The sequence below is a fragment of the Podarcis filfolensis genome (genome assembly GCF_964270895.1).
Source record: "Podarcis filfolensis genome assembly, chromosome: 7".
NCBI classification, from domain to species: Eukaryota; Metazoa; Chordata; class Lepidosauria; order Squamata; family Lacertidae; genus Podarcis; species Podarcis filfolensis.
The window spans coordinates 67,430,561-67,456,586 of record NC_139603.1 but is presented as its reverse complement, the minus strand read 5'-3'; the positions used below and the strand labels follow the sequence as shown (position 1 = coordinate 67,456,586).

General features: G+C 42.6%; 1 protein-coding gene across 2 annotated transcripts in view; it reads right to left on the bottom strand.

The window, feature by feature from the left end:
- Positions 1-26,026, bottom strand: part of LAPTM4B (lysosomal protein transmembrane 4 beta) — a 51,245-nt gene that overhangs the window by 15,340 nt on the left and 9,879 nt on the right. Inside the window, exons 1-5 of one of the 2 annotated variants that reach the window (XM_083622781.1) lie at positions 15,493-15,646; positions 11,439-11,550; positions 8,287-8,360; positions 7,674-7,796; positions 1,154-1,252 (exon numbers count right to left, since the gene is read on the bottom strand). In XM_083622781.1, coding sequence (XP_083478907.1) covers positions 1,154-1,252; positions 7,674-7,796; positions 8,287-8,360; positions 11,439-11,550; positions 15,493-15,645 — 561 coding nt within the window. In that variant the 5' untranslated portion in view covers position 15,646. Of the gene's footprint in view, positions 1-1,153; positions 1,253-7,673; positions 7,797-8,286; positions 8,361-11,438; positions 11,551-15,492; positions 15,647-26,026 lie in introns of those variants that run through there. The other variant, XM_083622782.1, reaches the window with a different exon arrangement.

Genomic DNA, 26,026 nt, shown 5'->3' with positions numbered 1-26,026 from the left:
ATTTATGGTTTATGCAAAACACAAGGAATGCAAATGAGAATACCAGAAGCTGATTGAACTTATGCATCAAGTTTGTACCTCTTACATAGCAAGTCAAAGGAACAAAAAATGATACAGTCATTATAATGGACATATAGGCTAATTAATGGACATATATGCTAATTAAAAAATAACAGCCTTGGCCTTGCTTTCTCCATCTTTGCCCGTTGAAGGGTTTTCCATTTCCAAATAACAAAAGGGTAGTCCAATAAATGAGATAATCTTGACCTACTTTCAGCCTGAACAGCAAAACCTGTTATGACAGAAAACTTTCATTTAAGCCAGTTAATGTTCTTGAAGTAAATGGGACCAAAAATCCAACCATACAGTACAAGCTTAGCTAACTTGTGTATCACAGCTGGTGGCTCATTCTAGCAAATCCACAGGGCAACTACACATTTAACCATTATATTTCTACAACAACCATTGGGAATGTGGGGCTAAGGAACAGCAGCTTCTCACACTCTTGATTGCTGCTTATCAGACTCTTGCTAGAGCAGTCAAGCAAGATTCAGACAAAAGGCAATCATTTGCCTCTGTCGCATGCTCACTGCAGGTAGTCATGGGTCATATTTCAAAATGAGAACATGCTCTTCTGCTTCCTGAAGATTCCTCTGCAATGCTTTGCTTGGAACGGCTATTTCATGGATCCAATCCAAAAAGCAGCATGGGAACTTCTGCTTAGGCATGGAATTTTAGAACAGGGATAGAGAAACTGTGGTCCTCCAGATGTTGCTGGACTCCCATCATCCTGACCATTGTCATTGCTGCCTGAGAGTTGGGAGTCCAAAAGCTCCCCTGCCACTGCTATAGAACATCTCAACTCTGTAATCATCTGCATAGCTACCCCTGAAACTCAGGGATGCTTCAAAAGAATTTTCCATGAAAGTGCAGGGAGAAAAGACCCAAAAGGAAGACCCACTGCCAACTTCAGTTCTCAGGAAATGTGAGGGTCTCTCCTTCTTGAGCCAGCCCCTCTGGTAGCTATGGTGTTTTCTAAGCCACTGTCTCTGTGACCCCTGCTTTTTTCAGTCTTCCTGGGTTCACAACTACTGCTGCGCAGGGAGATAAATCATGCATTCCAACAACTTTGTTTCTATAGATACATGCTTACCTTAAAAGCCAAGGTGATACTTATAAAAAGCAGAATAATCACAATGAGACATGTGGGATTGACAGACATAATATCTTCCTTGTAGGGAAAATTACCAGGCTGCAAAAGAAGAAGAAGAAAAATTAGTAATAATAATTGTGCACCTCTCTCGTTATAGAATACTTTACATGACAATATAAGGCCGTTATTTACTTATTAATGGTAGCCTGTTGGTCAACACATGGCATTCTTGGGCAGCTGCCAGGGCACCAGTGGGGCCTACCTGTGAGGCCTAGTGTTTTCCCTGTGCCTTAATGTCTGGGGCTAGGGGTTGGGGACATGGAAGAACTTCTCCCCAGAGTTTCTGAAGCTATTGTTAATTCTTTGGTATTATTGCCAAATATATTCAGACTGAATCAAGACAAATATATACTCCTGTTTGCATTAATTTCTTTCTTTTTTTGCCAGCTGCTGGCAAGAAGTTTTCTTCTTCTTGAATTTCCTTGAAGTGTTCCAATGGTTTCATCTCACCAGATGGCGTGTAACAGATTGGAGATAAATGTTACACAACTCTGCTCTCGACTTCTTTCTTTAAAAAAAAACAAATACATCTTATTCTTGTTCTGATCTAGTATTTTGATCGTTTCTGGCTTTGCCTCTGCAGAAGGAAAGTTATCCGAAAGCCTTACACACCAAAACATAAAGTCACTTGCCTGTCACACCCTAAGCAACCTTTTCATCTGTTTAACATACTCTATTTTTACTAAGACAATGGATGTGACTATACTGGGGCAGCCTGAGTTAAGGATGTGCAAAGATGAAGTCTGCCACCTCCCATGGTAAGGTTGAAAGATGCACAAGCACAGTATCAGAAGGGGTCCCCACCACCCCAATTTCTAATGAGGGCTAATGCCACAATAACCATACATTACTCAGAAATAAGACCACTGAATTCCATGAGGACTGCTCCCTAATAAGTGTGTTCAAGATTGCAGCCTGAATCGGTTGATCTTTAAAGGTGATGCACAGGACTGTTAACAAGGGCTGGATCTACACATAACAAAGAAGCATTTCGGTTTAACGCATTGCAAACGTTGTATGAGAAATCGGGTTGGCAAAAAAATGGAACTCCACAGCGCCATCTGGTGTCACAGTGCCAGAATGCATAAGGAACACATATAAAGCACTTTTTCTTTGCCAATGTAGCCGAGTCCAAGGCCTCCCCATAAACATCCAGACCTATGGAAAAAGATTATTCCCCTCCCAACTTGCTCACATCTACACCTTGTTTTCAGAATGTGGGTTAAAAAGAAAGGACTAAGCGGACAAGGACCACCTAAGGTCATTGGGGAAAGCAAAACAAGTTGCAATTAAGCTCCTGTTTAACTGGCACCATCACTTTGCCAGCTTAGAAGCAGGTAAAGGGTACTGTATTTCACATACATATGTTGAAGAGTGTTATTTGAATCACGAAAATAGTAAAACCATGTGGAGTGATACTGGTAAAAAGTGGATTAACCTTTGACTGCACAATAAAGATCACAGCACAAAGGAATGCAGAATGATTCCTACAAAATGTAGTTGGGTCAATGGTAAATCTTTTTGGGGGGTATCCTTAGTGGGTCAGTAGGTCAGCTTCTATCATCTTAGTGGGTCAGCTTCTATCATCCACGCAGTTCACTAGGAAGTTACTGCCAAGATTTGGCAACATTTATGTAGGAATTTGTGTGTGTTTATACTGTCCATATACAAAGCAGCACTTGCCCCAAAGTCAGAATTCAAAAAGATGAAGCAATTGAACATCAAGATCGTGCTAAAATATATGACTGGGACAAGAAAAGCAGTAAAGTCTTAATCTATACTGCAGATGAACGGACAAATGATTTGCTGCTGAATATTTGGGCAGTCCAGATGTGTGGCAGGTCCACATGTTAAACACATGAAGAAATATTTACCGACAGTGCTGTATAACTAAATGTGGAATTTCTTCAGCTAGGTTACATAAAAGCACCGCCTTGTTTTGAAGCTGGGAAAACAAACCCAACTGAAAGTTGGACCATGCGTGGAGTTTTGTTTATACCCAGCTGCAGGGAGAAGTACGTGGCTTCAGATGACAGTCACTGGGCAAACTGATGAGTGATCACTACCGTAGTTGTAGTAATCAACAGGGAGATCCACTTGGAAAACCACTGTGCAGATGGGGCTCATGTCCAAGACCCCATGGTGGTACCCAGAAGGAAGAAGAAGAAGAAGAAGAAGAAGAAGAAGAAGAAGAAGAAGAAGAAGAAGAAGAAGAAGGAGAAGAAGAAGAGTAGTAGTAGTAGTAGTAGTAGTAGTAGTAGTAGTAGTAGTTTGGATTTGATTTCCCGCTTTATCACTACCCTAAGGAGTCTCAAAGTGGCTAACAATCTCCTTTCCCTTCCTCCCCCACAACAAACACTCTGTGAGGTGAGTGGGGCTGAGAGACTGCAGAGAAGTGTGACTAGCCCAAGGTCACCCAGCAGCTGCAGGTGGAGGAGCAGGCAATCAAACCAGGTTCACCAGATTACGAGTCCACTGCTCTTTACCACCACTGACAGACCTGTAAGGACCCCACAATTAGAGTATTTGTGTCCCGCTTTTCCACCAAAAAAGCTACCAGAGCCAATTAAAACAAGACATTCCCTGCCCACAGGTTTATAATCTAAAAAACACAACACATATGTGAAAGGGCCATGGAAGGAAGAGGAAGAAAACAAACTCAGATGCCAGTTCTTAAGTAGTGTGGTGCATAATGAGACCCTGGCATAGAAACAGTTCAGAGGCAGGAAGCATTTGAGGGAGCGATCTTTTTGGCAAAGCTTACAGAACCATAGAATCATAGAGCTGGAAGGGACCTGAGGGTCATTTAGTCTAACTCCCTGCAATGCAGGGATATCAACTAAGCATCCACGACAGGTGGCCACTAATGATCCAACTGAGGTAGCCCGATGGAATGGCTGCTGCCAGGTGATAGTTGAGGGAGATAAGGTCTGCTTTTTTATGGACAGGTGCCAGGGTTGGCCAGTGAGGACTTTGAGCAAGTTGCCCTCCATGGCTCTCTTCCTGCAGAGAGTTTTGCTCCTCGCCAGCTTGCAGCTCCACGCCCTCCTCCTGGCTTCCACTTGCTTGCTTGCTTGCCAGGCAGCCCACGTGCCATCACAACATCTCCTGACCTCCCTTCCTCTAATGTATGTGGTACTTCAGAGTGTAAAATTGCAACAACAAGATTCCTGACCCAATAATCTTAGGGCAGGGGTAGGCAACCTAAGGCCCGTGGGCTGGATGCGGCCCAATTGTCTTCTCAATCTGGCCCATGGACAGTTCAGGAATCAGTGTGTTTTTACATGAGTAATAATAATAATAATAATAATAATAATAATAATAATAATAAAAAATTTTATTTATACCCCATCCTCCCCAGCCAAGACTGGGCTAAGGGCAGCTAACACCAGGTATAAAAACAATTGATTAAAATACAACTTAAAAAACAAGATTAAAATACAACATTAAAATGGAACCTCATTTCAGGAGAAACTCAAATCAAAAACTTTTTGGGGATGAAAACGTCAAATCTTCACCAAGGCCAACTATCCAGACTGGTCCTAGGTGGGCCAGAAAAAAGTCAGGGATGTGCCCTTTTATTTAAAATGCATCTCTGGGTTATTTGTGGGGCCTGCCTGGTGTTTTTACATGAGTAGAATGTGTGCTTTAATGTAAAATGTATCTCTGGGTTATTTATGGGGCATAGGAATTCATTCATATTTTTTTTCAAAATATAGTTCGGCCCCCCACATGGTCTGAGAGACGGTGGACCGGCCCACGGCTGAAAAAGGTTGCTGACCCCTGTCTTAGGGCATGGCAGAATACCTCCTGTATGTTCTAGGTAATGAACATGTATCAACATTAGCCTTGTAAGGAAAGAATAAGAAAGAAGAACTTGGCACAAGCAGGACTCTGACTTGCCATTGTCACCCTGTCATTAGTAAAAGTTCTCTTTGAAGTAACCCAGCTCATGAACTTACTATAAACAAAAAACAATGAACAAAAGAGGAGAATGGCCAGGATCCAAGCTCAGCAAAAACCCGAATCTCTTCCAATCCCTGAGGGAGTCGGGGCCATTTCCGCTTTTTAAGAACGCTCGCCACAGGGAAAAATAAAATCTTGAGCGAAGTGTTTTGTAAGTGCTTGCATTCCAGCGTCACATCATTAAGCTCACTGTTACTATGAATGGGGTGCTTAATACAATGAATCCCAATAGATCCTGTAAGTAAGACCTCTGGTTTCTCAAATTTGATGCTTGATGAAGCTATTGCAGTTCATGCAGCCATTAATCTTTATCACAGTCCATATCTCTATTTGATTTGAAATTGTTTTTACATATGAAATTATTTTTAAAGTTGGTATTTTTTTACTGTGAAATCCATTCTAGATATTTTATGGAAAGAAATTCATAAACAGAAGAAAATAAATAAAATAATTTAGAATTTAGCGCCCCATGCCAATGGAGAACGGGGTGGGAATTAAGAAGCAAGAGACATTTCTCTGGAGGGGACAGAAACAGAAATTCTGCACTGCATTATTTTCCTTCTTCCGTCTATTCCATTGTTCTCTGGACTGCTATGAGCTAATTCAGCATTCTTGTGGGTTTAAAACAAACAAGTCCACATATGGTAACCAGGTTGGCAATTAAGGATCAGAGCAAAACTAAATATGAGGGACAAGGAGCAGTGTGCGTTCTGTCTCTTTTAATCCTTCTTTCTCTTCATAATTACACTGGCCTTATAATGCATCATGCAGCATGATTGCACTGTGTACAGTATCAGCTTACTTCCAGCGGCCAATGATTTAAAGAGGGGGAGAAGCAGTCCATAGCCCAATAGCCTTACATTTCACATTCTTTTATTAGGACTTTTGCACTTCCAAGTTTTTTTTAATGCAGTTCTAACAAAATGTACCCAAAGGCATTAAAATGTATTTTTAAAATGGCTTTGAAGATTTTTGTATACAATAAAGCGGCATATAGATTTTACGAAATAAATAAATATAGCAACGTTGCTATAAAATTAGTATTTTGTAAAGATCCATGGACATATCTATAGGCATAATACATTTGAATGTATAATACCATGATGCGATTTTTAAAAATGTGTAATATAACAACGTGATAATACATTTCTCCCTGCTGTCAAATGGAGAAGAACCATAAAGGTAGAGCAGGTGCTTTGTAAGCAATAAGATTTCAGTTTCTGTCCCTGGAATCTCCCGTCTTAGAGCTGGAAGATGGCTTTGCAGGCTATCGAGTTTAAGCCCCTGCTTAACGCAGGAGCCAAAGATGGAAAAGACGTTTGCTGAGACCCTGGAAAGCCATTGCTAGTCACTGTAGACAATAGTGGTCTAATCTGGTCTGCTTTGACAATTTCTTGTACAGTGGTACCTCGAGTTACATACGCTTCAGGTTACAGACTACGCTTGCCCAGAAAGAGTACCTCAGGTTAACAACTTTGCTTCAGGATGAGAAGAGAAATCGTGCTCCGGCGCGCAGTGGCAGCAGGAGGCCCCATTAGCTAAAGTGGTGCTTCAGGTTAAGAACAGTTTCAGGTTAAGAACAGACCTCCGGAACGAATTAAGTACTTTACCCGAGGTACCACTGTATTCTAATATAGCTCCACCTAGAGAATTTGGGGATTTCAGACCCTCACTGTGAAGTATGAAAAGTGTCTTTGAACAAATATCCAGGCATCATCAAGTTCTTTTTTAACAATGGCTTGATAGGTCTGAACCTGTGTTATTTTTTTGTAATGCCAAGTTTAGAGTCTTTAAGGAGGCAGAACAACCTCATGGTCAGCCAAAGGTCCACTGACACCAAAAATGGCACTTGCTTGGGTCAATGGCAAAATAACAATAAGAACAGATACCAGTTTTTACTGATCTCAAGAGTCCCACAAATATTTGAGGTTTTAGCCTCCATTTTGGACTCCTGATCAGACGTTTCCAGGGAGGCAAAGATGTTCTCTCCCTGGACTTCTCTTCTGCAAGGAACTCTGCACATGCTCTGAAACCCAGGGCTATGCTCAAGCAGGTAAAATGTAACAAAGTCAGACTGACTTTCCTAATGATACCTCCTAAGGTTCTTTAAGATTTGGGGTGGTATTCAATGAAGCGCTTCTGCTAGCACAAGGATTTTGGCTGTGCAACAGAACTTTTCCTCCCTCTTCTGTCACCATGTACATCTGCATGCCCTAGATTTGTTCTGGGGGTTCTCCACACAAGCAGAAGTTGTTGCACTAGCAGAAGCACTTAATCGGATACTGAGTTAGTTAGATACAGACATAAAAGCTTTGGGGCATTTTCACATGTGAATATTAGAGTTTCTGCAAAAGCCAAAACTATGGCAGATAAGAACCATGATTCATCCAAACCTCCCTTGGGTTTTGTTTAGAACAAAGGAACAAACTGTGCTGCAAAGCTTTGCCCTTAGTTTCTCAAGGACAGCAATGAATAATGGGGGAAAGGGCCTTACCAGTTGCTGCAGGTAATCCTGAATTGTGCTTGGGTACACAAGTATGCTAATAGCGACCAAGGTGTTGAGTGCAAAATCAAATATTTGGTAACAGAAGAAAGGGATGATCCAGGCTGCATGTTGCTGTGTGTTAGAGAGAGAGAGAGAGAAAGAGGAAACTTAATGGTTATCTAGAAAATTCTAACACACTTTTATTTTACTTTCCCAGAGAGTTCAAAGCAGTTCACAAAAGAACCAAACTAGAAGGACAAAGAGATATCACAAAGATAAATATTTCAGTAGACTTAGATTAAAAGTCAGTCATATCATGACCCCTTCTCCCCAAATGGTACCCCTGTGTTGACATTTCCATATATTTTCTAGCATCTGGAATGCCTTAACAGGCAGATGGCTGCAAACATGAAGGCCCTTCTGGCCCTGCCATGGGAGGTCGGAGGGATATGTGTTTTTTCACATGATGTTGGCCATATGCCCAGTTAAGGCACTGTAAATATGACAGCTTGTTATTTTCCCACAAACTTATCGGCTATTTTGTCTACCAGCTTTATGTATTCAATTTTTATGCGGAGATGGTTACGACTGAATGAATAAGGGGCCATAAGCCATGCATTACCTTATATGCGCCGTATGTGGCCATTGCGCAGATGAGGATCATGAGAAGAGAAATTGCAGTAGCGATGCACATATCTGAAAGAAACAACCAGTCAGTCTTTGGTACATGGTGAAATGGTTCAGCTAATTCTAATCCCAAGGTCTTTCGAGAGGTGACAAGGAAACGCTGACAAAATATGCAACACTTGATTTGTAATTAGCAGAAGGAAGCAAAAGATACACGTCTGAAGAACGTGTGCACTATCAGAGGGTGCAGGAATCAGATTCCTTTTCTCCTCTTTTAAGGAAGACTCACCGCCGTTCAAAAATTATGAAAGAACTGGCACAAGACAAAACTGGATTGCCTTTGGTCTCAGTGTAAGTTGTATCATGCCTGATCACTTCTCCTTCAGTTCTGATAGTGCCAGCATTCCTCTGATACATGAGCGTCCTCTGCTGGAGGACTTAAAAGTCTAGGATGTGTCTAGCTTTGTGATGGTGTGTGCATCTGTTTCAAGATATCTGTGTCCTTGTTTGCTTTGGGGGGGGTAGTGGTGTATTTTATTTTTTTGGTAATGTGCCATGAATGCTGATGTCCTTGCCTTTTCTTTCAATAGTAATGTTCTTTATGTAAGCTTATCTGATTTGCCCTAAACATTTGGCATTCCTCATTTGTTTTGTCTCAAGCAGTCCTTTGCCACATACTTAGCTGCAAGTGAGCTCTGGAATGAGCTGCGGGGGAACATGAATGCTACTCTTTTCTTTTAAAGTTTATGATCTGAAGCAGCTGTGACGATGGCCTCTAGTTTGGCCTAAGACTTGAATGAAGCAAGGCACCCCAGCCCCATGGCAGCATTTTAGCAGTATTATTTTCTGAGCTCTGTATGTACACGCAGACAGATGGTTTTTTTGGGGGGGGGAACCTTATGTCTCAAACTGCATTAAATAAATTGACACTGGACTAGTACTGGGTACCCAGAAGCAAAAATGATATCACCACAATACTTTCCAAGGGAACACAAATATGAATAATGTTCTTGGCTACTAACAATGAGAAAACAAAAGTACAGTAAGTACTAGAGTCATGACCATTTAATTTATTTATTTTTTACTGTTTCGATAGGAGTATTTCAAAGTTTTCTTTTTGACAGGACATTTTATAAGCCAGTTTTAGGGTGTCTCCATTTTCACCTCCCTACTAGTGTAAACAAAAACAAAAAAAAAACAGTTTTAAGTCATTAATATTATGTATTGCTGATCAATCTTTCCAAAACATGAGCATTCAGGGGAATGAGGGAAAGTTGATAAATGAAACTATTCAATATAATATAAGTATATAATAAAATATACTTGAGTAATAAAAGCTCTGATTAACTCAACAGGAAAAGCACCATCTATTGTGATAAGACTAATGGTGGAATCTTATAACAACTTACCTAGGAGTAAGTCCGATTGATATCTACTTCCAAGTAGACACATATGGGATTGCACTATAAGAAACTATCTCCTTATTGGTCTACCGACATCAGGAAGACCCCTTCACTGTGCTCTATTTGGTGGGTGCTTACAGTGGCATAGCGTGGGGGGTGCAGGAGGGGCCGGCCGCACCGGGCGCAACATCTGGGGGTTAGGGTTAGGGTTAGGGGGCGCAAATCCACGGGTTAGGGGGCGCAAATTACTTGCCTTGCCCCGGGTGCTGACAACCCACGCTACGCCACTGGGTGCTTAAAACAATTTTATTTAGACAAGTAGAATGTAGAATGTTGATTTGTGTTTTCATCTGTTTCGTCTTCTTTTTTTAATTGGGTTTTATAAACAGGAATAATGTTATACAAATAAGTATACCAAGTTTTTTCATGTCATTTGTATATCACAAAAAGAGCATAATAAATGTGGAGTAATATCTAAAACATATGGTTCATTATTAGCGGCCAATGTATGAGTTCTTGGTTCATGAATTGGTTTAAACAATTAGGAAGAAAAGAGGGGGAAAGAGGGTGAGGGGGGAATGGTAAGTGGGATGGGGTCTGGTGGTTATGCTTCTATTCTTCTACTTAGTGTATGTGTGGGGTTTTGTGTCAGCGTTACTGGTATTAGTTCTCTTACTATTTGCTTGTTGTATTTCCTTGGTGGTGAGAAAGGTTGGGGGTGGCTGAGGGTGTGGTTGGTTGTCTTTGGTTGGCTGTAGTGAGAATAGATTTTGTGTTTGAGAGGGTCTCTGTGTGTGTATGTATGTGTGTGTGTGTGTGTGTGTGTGTGGTTTATAATCAGGTTAGTCAGATTGATTCATATGCTGTTGGCGGATTCTTACCTCAAGCCTATTAGGTTGTGCTGACATAAAGTGTGATGGGTGGTGGGGAGGGGGGTTAAAATTAAATTTGGGTTAAAAAATCGGGGGTAGGTTTCAGAAAGTAGGTTTTCATCTGTTTATCACTGAATAATTCTTCTGAATGTTTTATATAGTTGTTTTTAACTCTCCTTTTAACCAATTTTTTATTGTTTTATTCTTTTTGTAAACTGCTTTGAAGGTTGTTGTTGTTGTGGTTTTTATTACAATCAAGCAATGTATACACTTTATAAAATAAATAAATTTAAGATGCAAGTTGGTCCCTGGGCTTACAAGCTAAAAGAGAGGATGCAAAAGGAAAAAGGACTAAGGAGGGAGGGCAGAACAAGACCCATGGAATGACCCTGCTTCCTTCCTTTCCCTCAAGGGCAGCCTGCTAGAATGGCTTTTTCCATGTGACCACTTGCAAGCAGCAACCGTAGTTCACAAAACAGATTGAAAATCGTTATTCGAAGACCGCCTCCAAAGAAGGATTTGTTCCAAAATGTGTCGAGCCTAATAGAGCATTTAAAAAATGTGTGCACCTGGAGAACTCCTCCCTCAACTGCTATATTAACCTACACTGACTTTCATTGTCAAGGTTATCTCCAAGAATAAAGACAAGGTAGCCGGTTTCAATAAATCAGCTTCAGTTGCAGTCCTCTCTGCAAAACTCATCTTTAATGTCCGCTTATTTGTCAAAAGATTTTTTCATTTTTTTAAAAGAGGAAGGCTTTCTTTTTTGTGCAAATTCTAAACCTGGTTCTCAAAGTGCTGTCTTGGCACAATACCAGTTCAATTTAATGGGGATCTGCTTGTAAATTACTAATGAAATGACGTATACTTACTGGCATCGTCCATAAATTCAAAGTCACCCCCCAATTCAGCAGTTGTTAAGTGGTACTGGCCGGGGTCTGTCAAGGCGCTCAGTATAATCAGCAGAACCACTGAGTTGATGATCTGGGTAGGGAAAGGAAGTTGGGAAAGCAGAAGGTCAAAAGTGAACAAATTCTGATGTTAAGCGTTGTCAGCATTTCATGGAAGCGAATAGAAGAAACAATATTTCATGAGAAATAGCCTGCAGGATCAGGCCGATGGCCCATCTAGTTCAGCATCCTGTTTTCACAGTGGCCAACAAAGTGCTGCTTATGTGAAACACACAAGCAGGACTCGAACAATATTTTCTATTGTTATACCATGAGGATGATGTTGATAGGATGACACTTCTCCCTCAGTCTTCTTCCTATACAGTAAGTATGGAAAACTTCTGGTTCTTAATATAGAATATTTATTGATTTTAATATAGAATATATCTGTGGTTATATATATCACAAGCCTTCATAAAATCTAAGCAGCTACCAATAATTAAAAAAGCAGTAAGGTAAAGGTAAAGGGACCCCTGGCTATTAGGTCCAGTCGTGGCCAACTCTGGGGTTGTGGCGCTCATCTCGCTTTATTGGCAGAGGGAGCTGGCCAGCATGTGGTCAGCATGACTAAGCGGCTTCTGGTGAACCAGAGCAGTGCACGGAAACGCCGTTTACCTTCCCACCTATTTATCTACTTGCACTTTGACATGCTTTCGAACTGCTAGGTGGGCAGGAACAGAGACTGAGCAATGGGAGCTCACCCGGTCACGGGATTCGAACCGCCGACCTTCTGATCGGCAAGTCCTAGGCTCTGTGGTTTAACCCACAGCGCCACCCGCATCCCTATTAAAAGCAGTATCTGCATATAAACTCCTGGCTTGACACTCTGTGTTTAGGTGACCTGTGTGTCTCAAGGACCAGATAGAGAAGGCTAGAGGGCCAAACACAGGTTACTTGCACACCATGAGGGAAGACGTGCTAGCCAGGGGCAGACATTGCTTTAATGGCTGGAAGCTGCTTTGATTTTATGAAGGCGGGTGAGGTAGAAATATTCTATATTAAAATCAATAAATATCACATATTAAAAACAACAATAGAGGTGCAGAATCAGCAATATGTTAGTCAGGGATGTAAAGATGGGAAGCATTTCAATAGAAATTTTCATTTGGCAAATTCTAGGAACATCCTATCGACAACCTCTCTTGGTGTGATAGTTTGTTTTTTTGATACTGAACACTGGGGAACATTTCAGCACAGCCATACAAAAGCATCCGTCGGCTTCTTTTCCTAATGTGCTCTCTCTCTCTCTCTCTTTCTCTGACCTGTATATGTATTTTAAAAACAGCATGCTCCCAACAAGGGCTGCATCTAACTGTCTTGCTAAACCAGCAATGGGAATCTCAGGGCACTCCAAGCCTATTTGGGGTCGTTGGGACTCTCTCTAGGCCACGCCCTCTCCAAAGGCCACGCCCCTCACCAACTTTGCTTTTACACCTGCATTGTGTGTTTTTGCCTAGTGAGAATGCACCCTCTAACTCTTATCATGATGCTTCTTGCTTTCCTGGTCAGAGCGGAATGTGAAAAGTAAATGGACATTTGTTGTGGTGCAATGGATCAGTGCGTCTGTCTGTTAGCCAGGTTGCTCCTGGATCAAGCCCACCCTGGGCAGGATTCCTGCACTGCAGCAGGTTAGCCAAATAGCCCTCAGACTGAAAAAGGTTCCCCACCCCCTGCACTAAACCACAGTTTAACACAAGGTGCACAAGCAGAAGGAGACACATCTTAAGGACTGTTTTCTGCCCTCACCCTGCATGGCAGAATTCTTATTACGTCCCACGTCCCGTCCCCCCCCAAATACATACCCTGGCCAGCCATTACTCTTGGCATATTGCTAGTCAGAAATAAAAGTCACCTCTAACAATGGGTTATTCATGCTGCCTCAGTAATCCTGCCCATGTGGATTATAAAATCCCTATTTATAGTTTTATTTAGTTCTAGGAATCTAAATGACCGGGAGGAAATAATAATCCTAACTGGGATTCTTGTGAATGTTCCAATTCACAGATTCCTAATCTGAATAATGTTGATGAGCTGGAGTCAATGAGAGCTTGCCCTAAGCTGTTGCTAGGAAACCATACGTGGCTGCCTGTGGGACGAGGCCTAGCGAGACCAATCACAGTCAAGTCACCCAAGCTCCTAAATTCATGGCTGCCAGCCAAGGACTGGTTACTGTGGCATATGACAAACTCAAATCTACACATGACACCGGCAGAGCCGTTTGCCTGAGCCTGACCCAAATGCTGTACAGAGAGGAGGCAATATCTGAGTTTTAGAGTAAAACAGGCCACGGGGGATGAACCAGACTAACGCCATTTTAAGCTAGCAGCCACTGTCCCTGAGGCAATAGAGCCACACATTGCTTGCTGTGCTTTTTCAATTGCTACCTCTCCCTTTGGAATATACTGCTGAGGAACAGCGAGGAGATCATTTCCCTGTAACAACAGTGGAAATAAAGAAGTAATACACCACAGAACTGAAGAACATGCGCAAAAAGCCGAATCCTGTGCAAATACTGTGAATCTATGCCAATGCATACGTCAACGCTTCATAACCAATCAGCATGTAACACAATTTACCCTCCTGATGGCTCGATGTAAGCAACGTGTATAAAAACATTTCATGGGCACCCAGGAGGTGTACAGGCTTTTGAATCCTGTACCTTCTTACTGCAGTCTGAATAAAATATACTTTTCTCCGCCCTGCTGAGGTTATTGGCTCAAGGTCACCCCAGCATCGGACCTTAATCTGTTAACAGTTAGGTGACCTAGACCCTGCTCATAACTGCTTTTCTTGCTCAGCTGAGTTAATTTCTAGTACTGGTACTCTCCGTTGCAGAAAAATGCAGGGATGGGGAAGGGAGGTAAGTTTTGCAGGCAGGGAAGAATTCATTACCCCTCTCACCTGCACACCATCCACTATTCCAAAGATCTATCTATGCCATCCCCATGTAATATAGTTTTGTGGCAGATAGACATTTAAGCAAATGGGCCTATTGTTACACCTAGTTTGAAAGTTCGAGCTACCTCAGTTCTGCTTTAAGCATGAAGAACCACAAAGTACCTCACTGGGCAGAAATATTTATGGGTTTCAGCTTCTCATGCCCCATTCAGTGGGTTCAGCCTTTACTGACATTAACATGCCATTTGAACCTAAAAGCGACTTCAGAACATCACATAATTTAGGAAAGATGAGAATGGACAAGCGGTTCCCACACTGTTTCACACACCTTTACAAGACATGCAACAATGGAGGAAAAGGAACAATAAAAAAAGTTCAGTTTCAGACACTACAGAGAAATGTGGAGAACAAGAAGCAGACGCTGTAATCATTTCCCTCCACATGACAGAATATTCAATGCCATGTTTCTGCTATTTGCAAGAGATAAGCTTGGATTTGTGATTACCATACTTACTGCTGATTTATCCACCGACCTCTGAGTGGAATCCTATGCATCACAAGCCTAGATAATAAACTGATTTTTGTAGGAAAACAATGTGTAATGGCTTTAGGGGTTGCTTGTGCGTAAGTTACCGCCGCTCTGGGCTAGGTTGCCTGGTTAAACCGTTTCTGTCTGGACAGCCATCCACTCCGTGGCTGTTCAGTCGCTAGCAGAATCCGTCAGTGGGCGTTTCTTGAACCTCTTCCAGCAAAGAAGTTCTTTGACGCCAAGTCGCTGCCTACTTTCCCTGCGCGGAAGTCTTCTGCGCAGGGTGGGTGTGGGCAGCGGAGGACCTGTGCTCTCCTCGCTGGTCTCCTGCGAAGAGTCCTGGAGCCTCCTCTCTGCTTCCCCCATCGGCCCCCCTCTATCCCTGGTGTTGCGCTGATTTTCTTCCCCAGCCGGAGACCTGCCTCTCTCCCTGCTTGGCCCCTCTCCAGCATCGCTGTGGAGCCTCGCCTCCTCCTCTAGTTCCGATGGCAGTTCTCTGACACAATGGAAGAGATCCACACAAATGATTCTTATTCTGAAAGGGCTCACCTTGAGGTGTTTTGTGTCAAGAAGCACCTCACAGGAACAATGAAGAAAGAGGTTAATCGGAGTCTGAATCCCAAGTAAATAGGGCAGGACACCATACTGTGATTTGAGCTCAGGTCCCATTACTAACTGCTCTGTGGAAAAGACTGGCGTCATGACCAGGGGGGTGGCAGAATGCTCAGCCCTTATTATAAAGAAGTCACACCTTTCAAATTGTTTCACACACAAAAAGAAGAAGAAGAAGAGTTTGGATTTGATATCCCGCCTTTCACTCCCCTTCAGGAGTCTCAAAGCGGCTAACAATCTCCTTTCCCTTCCTCCCCCACAACAAACACTCTGTGAGGTGAGTGGGGCTGAGAGACTTCAAAGAAGTGTGACTGGCCCAAGGTCACCCAGCAGCTGCATGTGGAGGAGCGGAGATGCGAACCCGGTTCCCCAGATTACGAGACTACCGCTCTTAACCACTACACCACACTGGCTCTCATCATTAAGGGATCATCATTAAGCTACTGCACAGAACAAAGCGTTGGGGCATATCCAAAAAGGTCGCCCTATTTGCACGAGGGCTTCTCCTTATGCATCAGAACTGCCCCCTCCCCATCATGTATCCTTCAAATCTGTTCTTTGTTTTCCCCCACGCTTCCTGAGTAGATCTGGCAGACACAGAGGGAGAGGAGAGGGTGGGGAATTTTCATTGTGCCAGCATGACAATTTCATTGGATACTACCTCTTCTTTACAGATACATCCTCATAGAATCGTACATGAAGGGACCACGAGGGTCATCTAGTCTAACCCCCTGCAATTCATGAATCTTTTGCTCAACGTGGGGCTCAAACCCATGACCCTGAGATTCAGAGTTTCATGCTTTACCAACTGAGCTAGAACTAACGAATCCAACAGAACAGGTTAAATAGGTGCTATATTGAGTTTTGTGCATGTTGATGCATTTGTGTGCACATACTCTGGTGAACTCATGGATAGAGGACAAAAAGATGCCCTCTCTACAACTGGCTAGTGTCACTGGAACCCAAAGCAATGGCAGCCATACATGGACCATACAGATTACTAGCATCATCTGTACCAGATCCTGAAGAATGCTGTCAAGTACAGGTGGATTACGTATTACAGTGGTAAGTATTTAACTTACCTACAAATAGAGAGCATTGTTCTCAAGAAGCTTATCTTTGAAATGGCCGGCTAGTACTTGCAAGTAGTTCTGCTAACAGGAAAGCATTTGGAAAGGCAAGCAGGAATGCTTACTTGAAAGCAAATGGAAATGCAAGCAAGTTCCTTTCTCTATCACATGATGCAGCTTACTTGGAAATAGTTTGCAGTGTGGTTCTTTGGAATCTGAATCCTACACATGAAAAAACAACAACCCTGGAACAAGGAAGGTTGCTTTACCTCTTCATGTTGCAAAAAGAAATTCGCAATGGAGTATTGGTACTCAAACAGCCTAAATGCTGCATGGGATTCTTTCAGCATTTCATCTAGAAGAATATGCAGGTTTCTGGATGGTGCTAAAACTCAAAATGGCAGTCTCTGGCCAACGTCCATAGTGGAACATCATGGCCTAAATCAGCACTAGTGATTATAAAGAGGAAGTGCCAACAGGAAAAGCAATATTCACAGTCCCAAAGGATTTAAGAAATCAGTAAAGAAAAGATAAATCACAGAAGGGCAGAAATAGCGGAGACAAGCACACAGGCAAACAAGCAGGCAGACGGTATTAGCACATAATGGATTAAAGGAGGCTGACTGACCCAAAGGAGGCTGAGTGTTCTGCCTGCATGCTAGGCAAAATAAGGTGACTTATACTGTGGTTACATAAAGGATAAAGCTTGAGCAAATCACTGAGCATGTAGTTTAGCAATTCCATTTGTCTGCTGCAAAATGCTTAAGTTACAAATCTGTAACTAATAACCGTCTCAGAAGACTCACCAAAGCATGAGATATTTCAGATGTGCTGTGTCTAGTTTGGGTGATCAATCACACAGCAAAAGCAGCACTGTTTGACCCACCCTTGGATATGAGGGGCTGGATGTATACATTTTTACAAATACGTAAATGGTAACAAACAGAACCCAGCTTGGTCAGGTATCTTGAGCAGCTCTGTCAACTCCAAACTATGTCCCTCCAACTGCATCCAGCTACGGACATGTATGCAAAGTCACACACATCGCTTGTAACAGGGAACTCAGGTGGCGAGTACCAACAGGACCACTAAGAGACAAACTCTGAGGCTTGAGAAAGTTCGCTTAAAAAAACTGCAGAGCAAAAAATCAACACTGAAACCTGCCCAATGCAGAATGTGCATGCTCAGAAGCCACAGAATGTTTTGATTATCAGAAAGCTGAATCAGAGTGGGGATGTAATGAAGTATCATGGAAGAGGGTGGGGCCGACTGGCTGGCATTATGAACAGGAGTATTTCTGTAAAGAGGTGAGGGCACTCTGCAGCTTCCATTTCCTTAAATCAGGGATGGCCAGTTTCTCTGTTCTTGAGCGTAGCTTTGGTTTCAAGACTGTACCCCAAGGGCTGGAAGTGTATTTTGCCAGAGAACAAGATTCCATTATCAGCAAGACAAGACAAGACAGGGATTTTGTAGCTGTACACACCAGCCACAACAAATATCTCTGCTAAGCAACCTGCTCAGTACAGATTTCTAAATTCTACAGGATCTGGGGTTTTTAATGCATTAAAATAAATAAATCAGTAAGTGCTTTAAAAAAACCTCATCTTGGTGGGGTGGGGTGGGGGAAGCACTGAAGATGTGATAGTATGCTGTCCCAGTTCAGAAAAACAACTCTCTATACATAGTCAGAGAGATGAAAACATTGCTTATTTGGACACACTATTCTCAATTCTTACAGCCTAAAGAACAAGTGAAACATAGCTTCCTATAGAAGGGATTAGGAGATGGATATACCAGCCAGGCACATGAACTCACTAGGATACCACAGGTAAGCATTATTTTGGAATGGAAAAAGGCCATAGTGCAATGGTAGAGCATTTGCCTTGCATTGCAAAATGTCCCAGGTTCAATTGCTGGCATCTCTAGGTACAGATGGAAGAGACTGCTGTCAGGAGGTGGACCTGTAAATCAGCAAAAGCATATTGGGAAATGATATATAATGAATTAAAGAAAATGTTTAAAGTGACTTTTAGTAAACAAAACAAAACAAAACAAAACCCAGAGGCTTTTCTATTAGGTATAATGGGAGAAGAAATCCCAAAAGAGAAAAAGGTCCTATTCGTGTATGCGACAACAACAGTAAGAATGTTATGTGCCCAGGGATAGAAGGAAGAAAGAACCCCATCGAAAGAAGAATGGATAGCGAAATTGATGGACTATGCCAAAATGGCGAAAATGACAGGGAAGATCAGACACCAAGAAGACAAAAGATTTAAAAAAGAATGGACATTAGCAGGCTTAGAATTGTTGTTGTTGTTGTTTAGTCGTTTAGTCGTGTCTGACTCTTCGTGACCCCATGGACCAGAGCACGCCAGGCACTCCTGTCTTGCACTGCCTCCCGCAGCTTGGTCAGACTCATGTTGGTAGCTTCGAAGACACTATCCAACCATCTCGTCCTCTGCAGTGATATAATTAGGGTAAATTTTGAAAAAAGGGAGGTGAAAAAATTAGATAATGATATAAAGAGGCAGAAAAGATAGTAGGCAATGATGGGAAACCGGGGAGGAGGTGGGGGGAAGTCCAGGGGTTTGGAACTCTCAAAAGATAAATGTTTTGTTGTGTTGATACAAATGTAAAAATGTAAGCAAAAAATCCTTAAAATTAGAGAGAGAGAGAGAGAGAGAGAGAGAGAGAGAGAGAGAGAGAGACACTGCACCAATGGCCTGACCTGGTATAAGGCAGCTTCCTATGTGGAATACAAAGAGCTAGGGAGATTTCCCAGACGTGACTGCAGATTAGAACCACATATGCGTGCCAAAAATACAGTTCCTATTGGCATCTCTCACTCGAGTGACAGGAGTCTCATCAGATAGCTCTGAAAGGCCAGAACAATGTGGCTTAATGTTCAATAACTATGGATTTGGTAAACTTTTTGTTAGAATGCCTCCGTGTCACATTGAATAGGTTGTGAACATGGAAGCTAGTTTGAGATGAGCAGCAGCAGGAATCTGAGATTTACACTGCTAAAATTTAAGTTCACCATCCTGGCTGGGAGCTTAATTAAACAAAGTAGGATTTAGTTAATGATATTCAGTGCTTATGTAATCCCCTGGAAAAAAAATTCTGCCAGCAGTAGATTGATGAGATACTTCTCAGTTAACAGTGAAGCCTATCTTCGCATCCATTAATTATACAAAAGGAAGCAGCCAGCATGTATGGCAGACGGCACACAGTTGCCCCAAGGTCGCTAATCCCTAAAGCGAAAACTGACAGGTTCTCATCTGGCTTCAAAACAGTCTGCAGAGCTGGTGCATGTGACTTTTCAAAACCACAGCGTCCTTTGTAATTACAATGTAAAGTCCTTATCCCGGGTGCTTTAAAGACGCTTAAGAAACTCATTCAGTAGGAGCCAGAAATAAAAATAGACGCACATCTCAAAGGCTGTGCCCTGTGCCAGGCACTGCAAATCGTGGTTTATGAATGTTTTAGTTGTAAACAGAAACTGCCCATAATATCTGTAGGGAAGCATGAAGGGCACAGGACGGAGCGCTTGCACGTGCATTAAGCTGCTTTTAACACACAAAGCAGGATCAGTTGTGAGGTAACAATTTGCATTCACTCAACAAGTCATCCTTTGCAACAGACCTGATGAAATTCACAGCAGAATCCAGCACCACCACCCAGTGGCGTAGCAAGGTCAGGTGGTACCCGGAGCAGAAAATTTCTTGTCACTCCTGCCTACACTGAAATCTAGTTGGACTCCCAAGAGACTGCGATCTACTCACAGTATAAAAACACTGGCTGTGATCTACCCATTGTCTATGGCAGAAGTTATTGAGCTTTTTTGGGGGGGGTTGGTCAAAGTTGTTGAGCTTTTTGGGGGGTTACAGGGTTTGGGTCCTGAGTTGAGGGAGCTTCTGCTTCTCTCCTCCATTTGCTTGTCTGCCTCCTTCCCATCCTCTCCCTGCCTGCCTACATGCCTCCTCCAGCAGCCTGGGACCACAGGGCTGTCAAAACGAAGGGGGAAGGAAGGAACGCCACTGCCAAAGTGACGCAGCTCCCCCCTTCCCCCGATGGCTCAGGGTAGGCGAGAGTCGCGGGTGGGTGGCACGCCAAATGTCAACCCCCTCAGAGATGACACCTGAGGCGGTCCGCTCCCACCCTACTCATGGAACCTTCCTATTCATGGAACACAAAGTGGGGGAGGCTGTTCCCCTGGAGGCAATGTAGCATTAGGAGCCAGTGTGGTGTAGTGGTTAAGAGCGACAGACTCGTAATCTGGTGAACCGGGTTTGCTTCCCCGCTCCTCCACATGCAGTTGCTGGGTGACCTTGGGCTAGTCACACTTCTCTGAAGTCTCTCAGCCTCACTCACCTCACAGAGTGTTTGTTGTGGGGGAGGAAGAGAAAAGGAGATTGTTAGCTGCTTTGAGACTCCTTAGGGTAGTGATAAAGTGGGATATCAAATCCAAACTCTTCTTCTTCTTCTTCTTCGGAGGGGCTGAAGCCTTCCAAACATCCCAGCCTTTGCCATTATCATCATCACCACCACCACCACCGTGGAGCCTTTAAATGGTCCTTTAGCTGACAAGCAATAAACATTCAGTTCTAACGTTTAAATGGCTACCCGAGAGTAAAAATGTAAGAGTAGAAAGTTGAAGGCCAGACCGTTGCCCTACGATAAGTTGGGACCTGGAATAAATTACTTGGACTTTTATAAAGATAAGAAGAGACTCTGGTTTAAATGTCTCATGTGTTTATACATAAAAAGGTGAATCAAAGTTTGAAGATGAGAGACAGCTGCTAAGGTAGTTATACTCCTTGGTCACCATTTCGTATCAACGCTGCATGCCCAGTATTCCCTAAGACAGTTAACTGCTTTTCCTCTGACGTCCATCTCTTCAACAAGTTTACAAAGCTTTAACATGCTAATCCCAGGCTGGCTATCAAAAGAAGATCAGCTGTGACCTTTAGCCAGGACCTCTAGCCACAAATCACTAGAGTCAAGCAGACATATTGATTCTTCATCAGGAGAAATGGCAGCAGCAATCTTGACTTGATGAAAATTGGGTGAAGTCTGCATCATATCGGCAGCTTTTTCTCACAATCCATTACTGATAATTGTGAACAGAGGTGACAATGGAACCTACATCCTTTACCAAGCACTAAGGTTTTTTGTTGTAAATTCTGATTTTTTTTCTGGACAAGCGACACCCACTGATCCACCTCCTAGACTTTGCCCTGTGTATCCTTCTTTAAAATCCCTTTTTCTTTTTTAAAAGGTGAATTTGTACCATATTTTTAAAATGGAGAGACCCATGCCAAGCCATATTCTACTGTGGGCAGGAAATAAGCCCAAGCCAGAGTTCTGCTTTTGTTGTTGTTGTTTAGTCGTTTAGTCGTGTCCGACTCGTCGTGACCCCATGGACCAGAGCACGACAGGCACTCCTGTCTTCAACTGCCTCCTGTGGATCACTGTCTTGCCGTGGCGAAGGGGCTTGAATAACTCAGAGAAGCTATGAGCTATGCCGTGCAGGACCACGCAAGATGGACAGATTATAGTGGAGAGTTTTGACCAAACGTGATCCACCTGGAGCAGGAACTGGCAAGCTACTCCAGTATCCCTGCCAAGAAAACTCCATGGACAAAGACAACAGAGTTTTGCTTTACTAACCGGTTAAGGACAGGAAGAAAAAAATGCCACAGTCGTAAAAAAATGTTCAGCTTACTTCGTCACTCAGCAGACATTCTGTCTTCTATAACACTGGGAAAGAATTATGTGAGAAACAGCTGCGGTTTGAGCCATTTAATCCTTAAAAAGAAAGATTTAAATTCCAGCTGATCATTAGCAAGAGCTCTACCACCCCAAGGCAAAGACAAAATTCCAGCATGCTCTTCAACACTGTTAATCTAAGACTGTATCTGAAACTTCATGTCTCTCAGAGATACTCTTTATGATTCTAGTTTTAAAAAGGGATTGACGTAATAATGCACTGGAATTGCATGCTGTAGCCATATATCCATTTGCCTACAAATACCTTAAATCTGAGAAGGGACAGGTAAAGTAGAAATTACAGTATATGCTTTGATTGATAGCCTACATGTGAAGATGTAGATGCTTACCTCAGACTGTATTAAAAATGTATCAAGAACATTTGTACAGGAAAAACTCGGACTTGAGCTAGCCTGAAAGTAGGCGACTTGTTCTTGTTGCGAATCAGGCACCCAGCTCCGATAATGTTTCCTATGGGAACGTGACTTACTTTCTATGCATGTGTAAAGCTAAGGCGAGGGAATGCCTGTGTAATTTATGGGCCTGTGGACATTACTTTTATGGGTTCCCCAGCAGCTGCTGCTATGAGCAAGTAAAGTGGCCTTTAACATCACAACGATGCGGTTATGGAAGAAATCCACTATACGTATCATTTTTAGTCAAACACATCTTCCTACTAAGCTCATAAAAATATCATGCACACCAACTGTGTGCCAACTGTGATCCCAACCCTGACGAAACTTGCATTCCAGCTCTTATAACAAAGCCCAGACATCTTAATACAGTGGTACTTTGGGTTACAGATGCTTCAGGTTACAGACTCCGCTAACCCAGAAATAATACCTCGGGTTAAGAACTTTGCTTCAGGATGAGAACAGAAATCGCATGGTGGCAGCAGTGGGAGGCCCCATTAGCTGAAGTGGTATCTCAGGTTAAGAACAGTTTCAGGTTAAGAATGGACCTCCAAAACGAATTAAGTTCTTAACCCGAGGTACCACTGTATAATAATTATTAATTGTCCTTCAGTTCACTACAACCGTTTTAACAATTACTGATGATGAAATTCCCAGCTGTCAGTTTCCAAAGTAGAAGGTGTCTGGCTATAATGTCCTCTGACCTGGAAGTCCTTCTGTGGATGTTGCAGCTAGTTGTGTTCAGTGGTGCAGGAAGGACTGCACATGATCAAATAACATTCTTTTCTTTTTATTGCTTCATGCATTCCGTAGATGAACCATGACACTTGGCTCACTTTAAAAGACAGTTAGACAATTTCTGGAGGATATGGCTTTTCCTTCCTTCTGAAATGTATATTGTATTCCAAGTACCTCCACATTGATTGACATGAGTGGCAGGACAGGACTGCTGTTGGATAAATCACATTGTTGTGCTTTTGCAAGCATCCCCACCTACACACATTTACATGGATACCAGCCTCATTGCTTCCCATGGAACTTACTTCCAGGTTAAAATAAAAACCCCAGCTATGGTTGTACCTTCAGGTTCATTATGGAGCCTATGCAAACATTTCGCATCTTATCCTTTTGGACTGCAAAGCTTACTTGGCAGGGTAGGCTGTTATTCAACACAATTGCCAAAGTAAATATTTAATTATAGTTAACATAATCACAAAGAGTCCCCTGATATGCAAAACAAAGACAACTGGTTATAAACAGAACCATGTTCCAGCGTTGAGAAAGGATGGTTGACACATTAATTTGTGAATTCAGGCACAAAATTACCCAAATTGTAAAACAAAATGCAACTGTGGTGCTACCATTTGAAAATGGTGTACACATGTTTAGAAATTGTCAGGATTCCCTGCAATATATCTCAATATATGATGATGGGGAAAGCATTGGACCACCATCTCCATACGTCAGGTATGTGCACCATTCACAACTCACATTGCTATTAGTGTATTTTGCCATTTCAATTCATCAATGCATCATTGATCAGTGCATCAATGTTAAGCCTTTCCAAATGCAACCTCGGGCATTATACAAACCTAGAGAGGGATCTGGAAATATAATTTTCTATTTCAGATGCAGAGGAATAACAAACATTTGCCTATTCTTTTTTTCCCTTCACATCTGAAATAAACCAGTATTCTATCTCCAGTAGTTTCAGCTGCCCCAATTTAGAGATAGCTTGTGCATCATCTTGGGAGAGGAAGGTAAGAAAACCGTATCTTGGACACAAGAAGAATGCAAAAGAACAGGAAGCACCAGGCACTGGAACTACTTGTTCCTTCCTGCCTTCACATCATGTCTGAAGTACAAAGAGCAGAATCTCCCAAATTTAACAGTGTTCAATATAGAAAGAGGATAGGAGGAGCAATTTATAATACTACCTGCAACTTCCTATTGGAAATGAAGCCTTTGGTAGTAGACTTGGCACCAATTTGCTTAAGAAAAGCAGGGAGGAGAGAAGGGGTACTTCACAAAACGTTGGAAGAGTGGCCTGATTGGGAGGGAAAAATCAGTAGCACAGAGTTGTTTTTAAAAGCAGACAGGGGAAGGATACTAGCCTGATCTGGCACAAGCTAAGTCTCAAACAAGTAGAAACACACACTATCAAGAACTTCATGTTTAGTCTTACTTTCAACCTTGAATCACTATGAACTGCCCTCTGTCCCCATGCACCAAAATAAAAGGAGTCAAGGTACCATGAAATGCAAAACTTTGCAACTTGTTCTGCACACCCATACGACATCTGACTAAGTGATTGATTTCTTCCCCACCCCCACCCCAGCCACATGGACCTTATTGCGTTCCCTTTCAAATTAAACATGAGCAGAAGCACCCTCCATGGTTGGAAGAGAAGAACGAGCTCAAGCTGAATTGCTGGACAGCTCCTTTTGGCACAGGTTGCTTCTGCGCTAGGTGTGGGGCCCTCAAAGAGCTGCTCAAGCATCTCCAGGAGAGCGAGGCAAAACCTTGCAGGCCAGCTTTTTTGGAGCATTCATGGGAGGACGAAGATGCCCTTGAAGATCAGGAGCAGGGAAAAATTCCCCAACATTGTTGGGAGGTAGAAGCTTGCTTAACTTTAAAAGGTGGCCATGGAGTATTTTGTTCCTTGCTTTCAAAAGAACAAAAAGCAAAGAAAGCAACAACAAGAACTTGCGGCAGCTATTCTGCAGCCTCCCAACCAGAGCCACACCGGAATGTGCAGTGTCTTTCCCATGGACATTCCAGGAATTGTGACCAGTTAGATGCAAATAAGCTTATGCCATCCATGAAACTTTTAAAAAAGGACGTTTAAGAAGCAAGCAGTGGGATGGGAGCATGGGCCCCTCAGCTGTCAGAAAGTCCAAGACAGTGGACAGAAAAAGGGATATGAGAATCATGTGTGCTTAAGGGCACAACAGATATTTAACAGTATGATCTTCAGTGCCCTGTTGGACCACAGTAGTCACATGGGGAAAAGGGATGCCACAGCTGGGATAGAGGCAAGTACCAAAATGAAATTTGATGGCAGTGCACTACTGGGGGAACCCAGTGGGCGACAAGGAAAAGGGCAGACTGCTTTTACTAGAAGTCTGGTTGCATGTAGAAAGCCTCCTTTCCCCTCCCATGGCTCCATCTTCCCTCATCCCTAAGCCCAAGCATCCTTCTATTGTTTTATATATA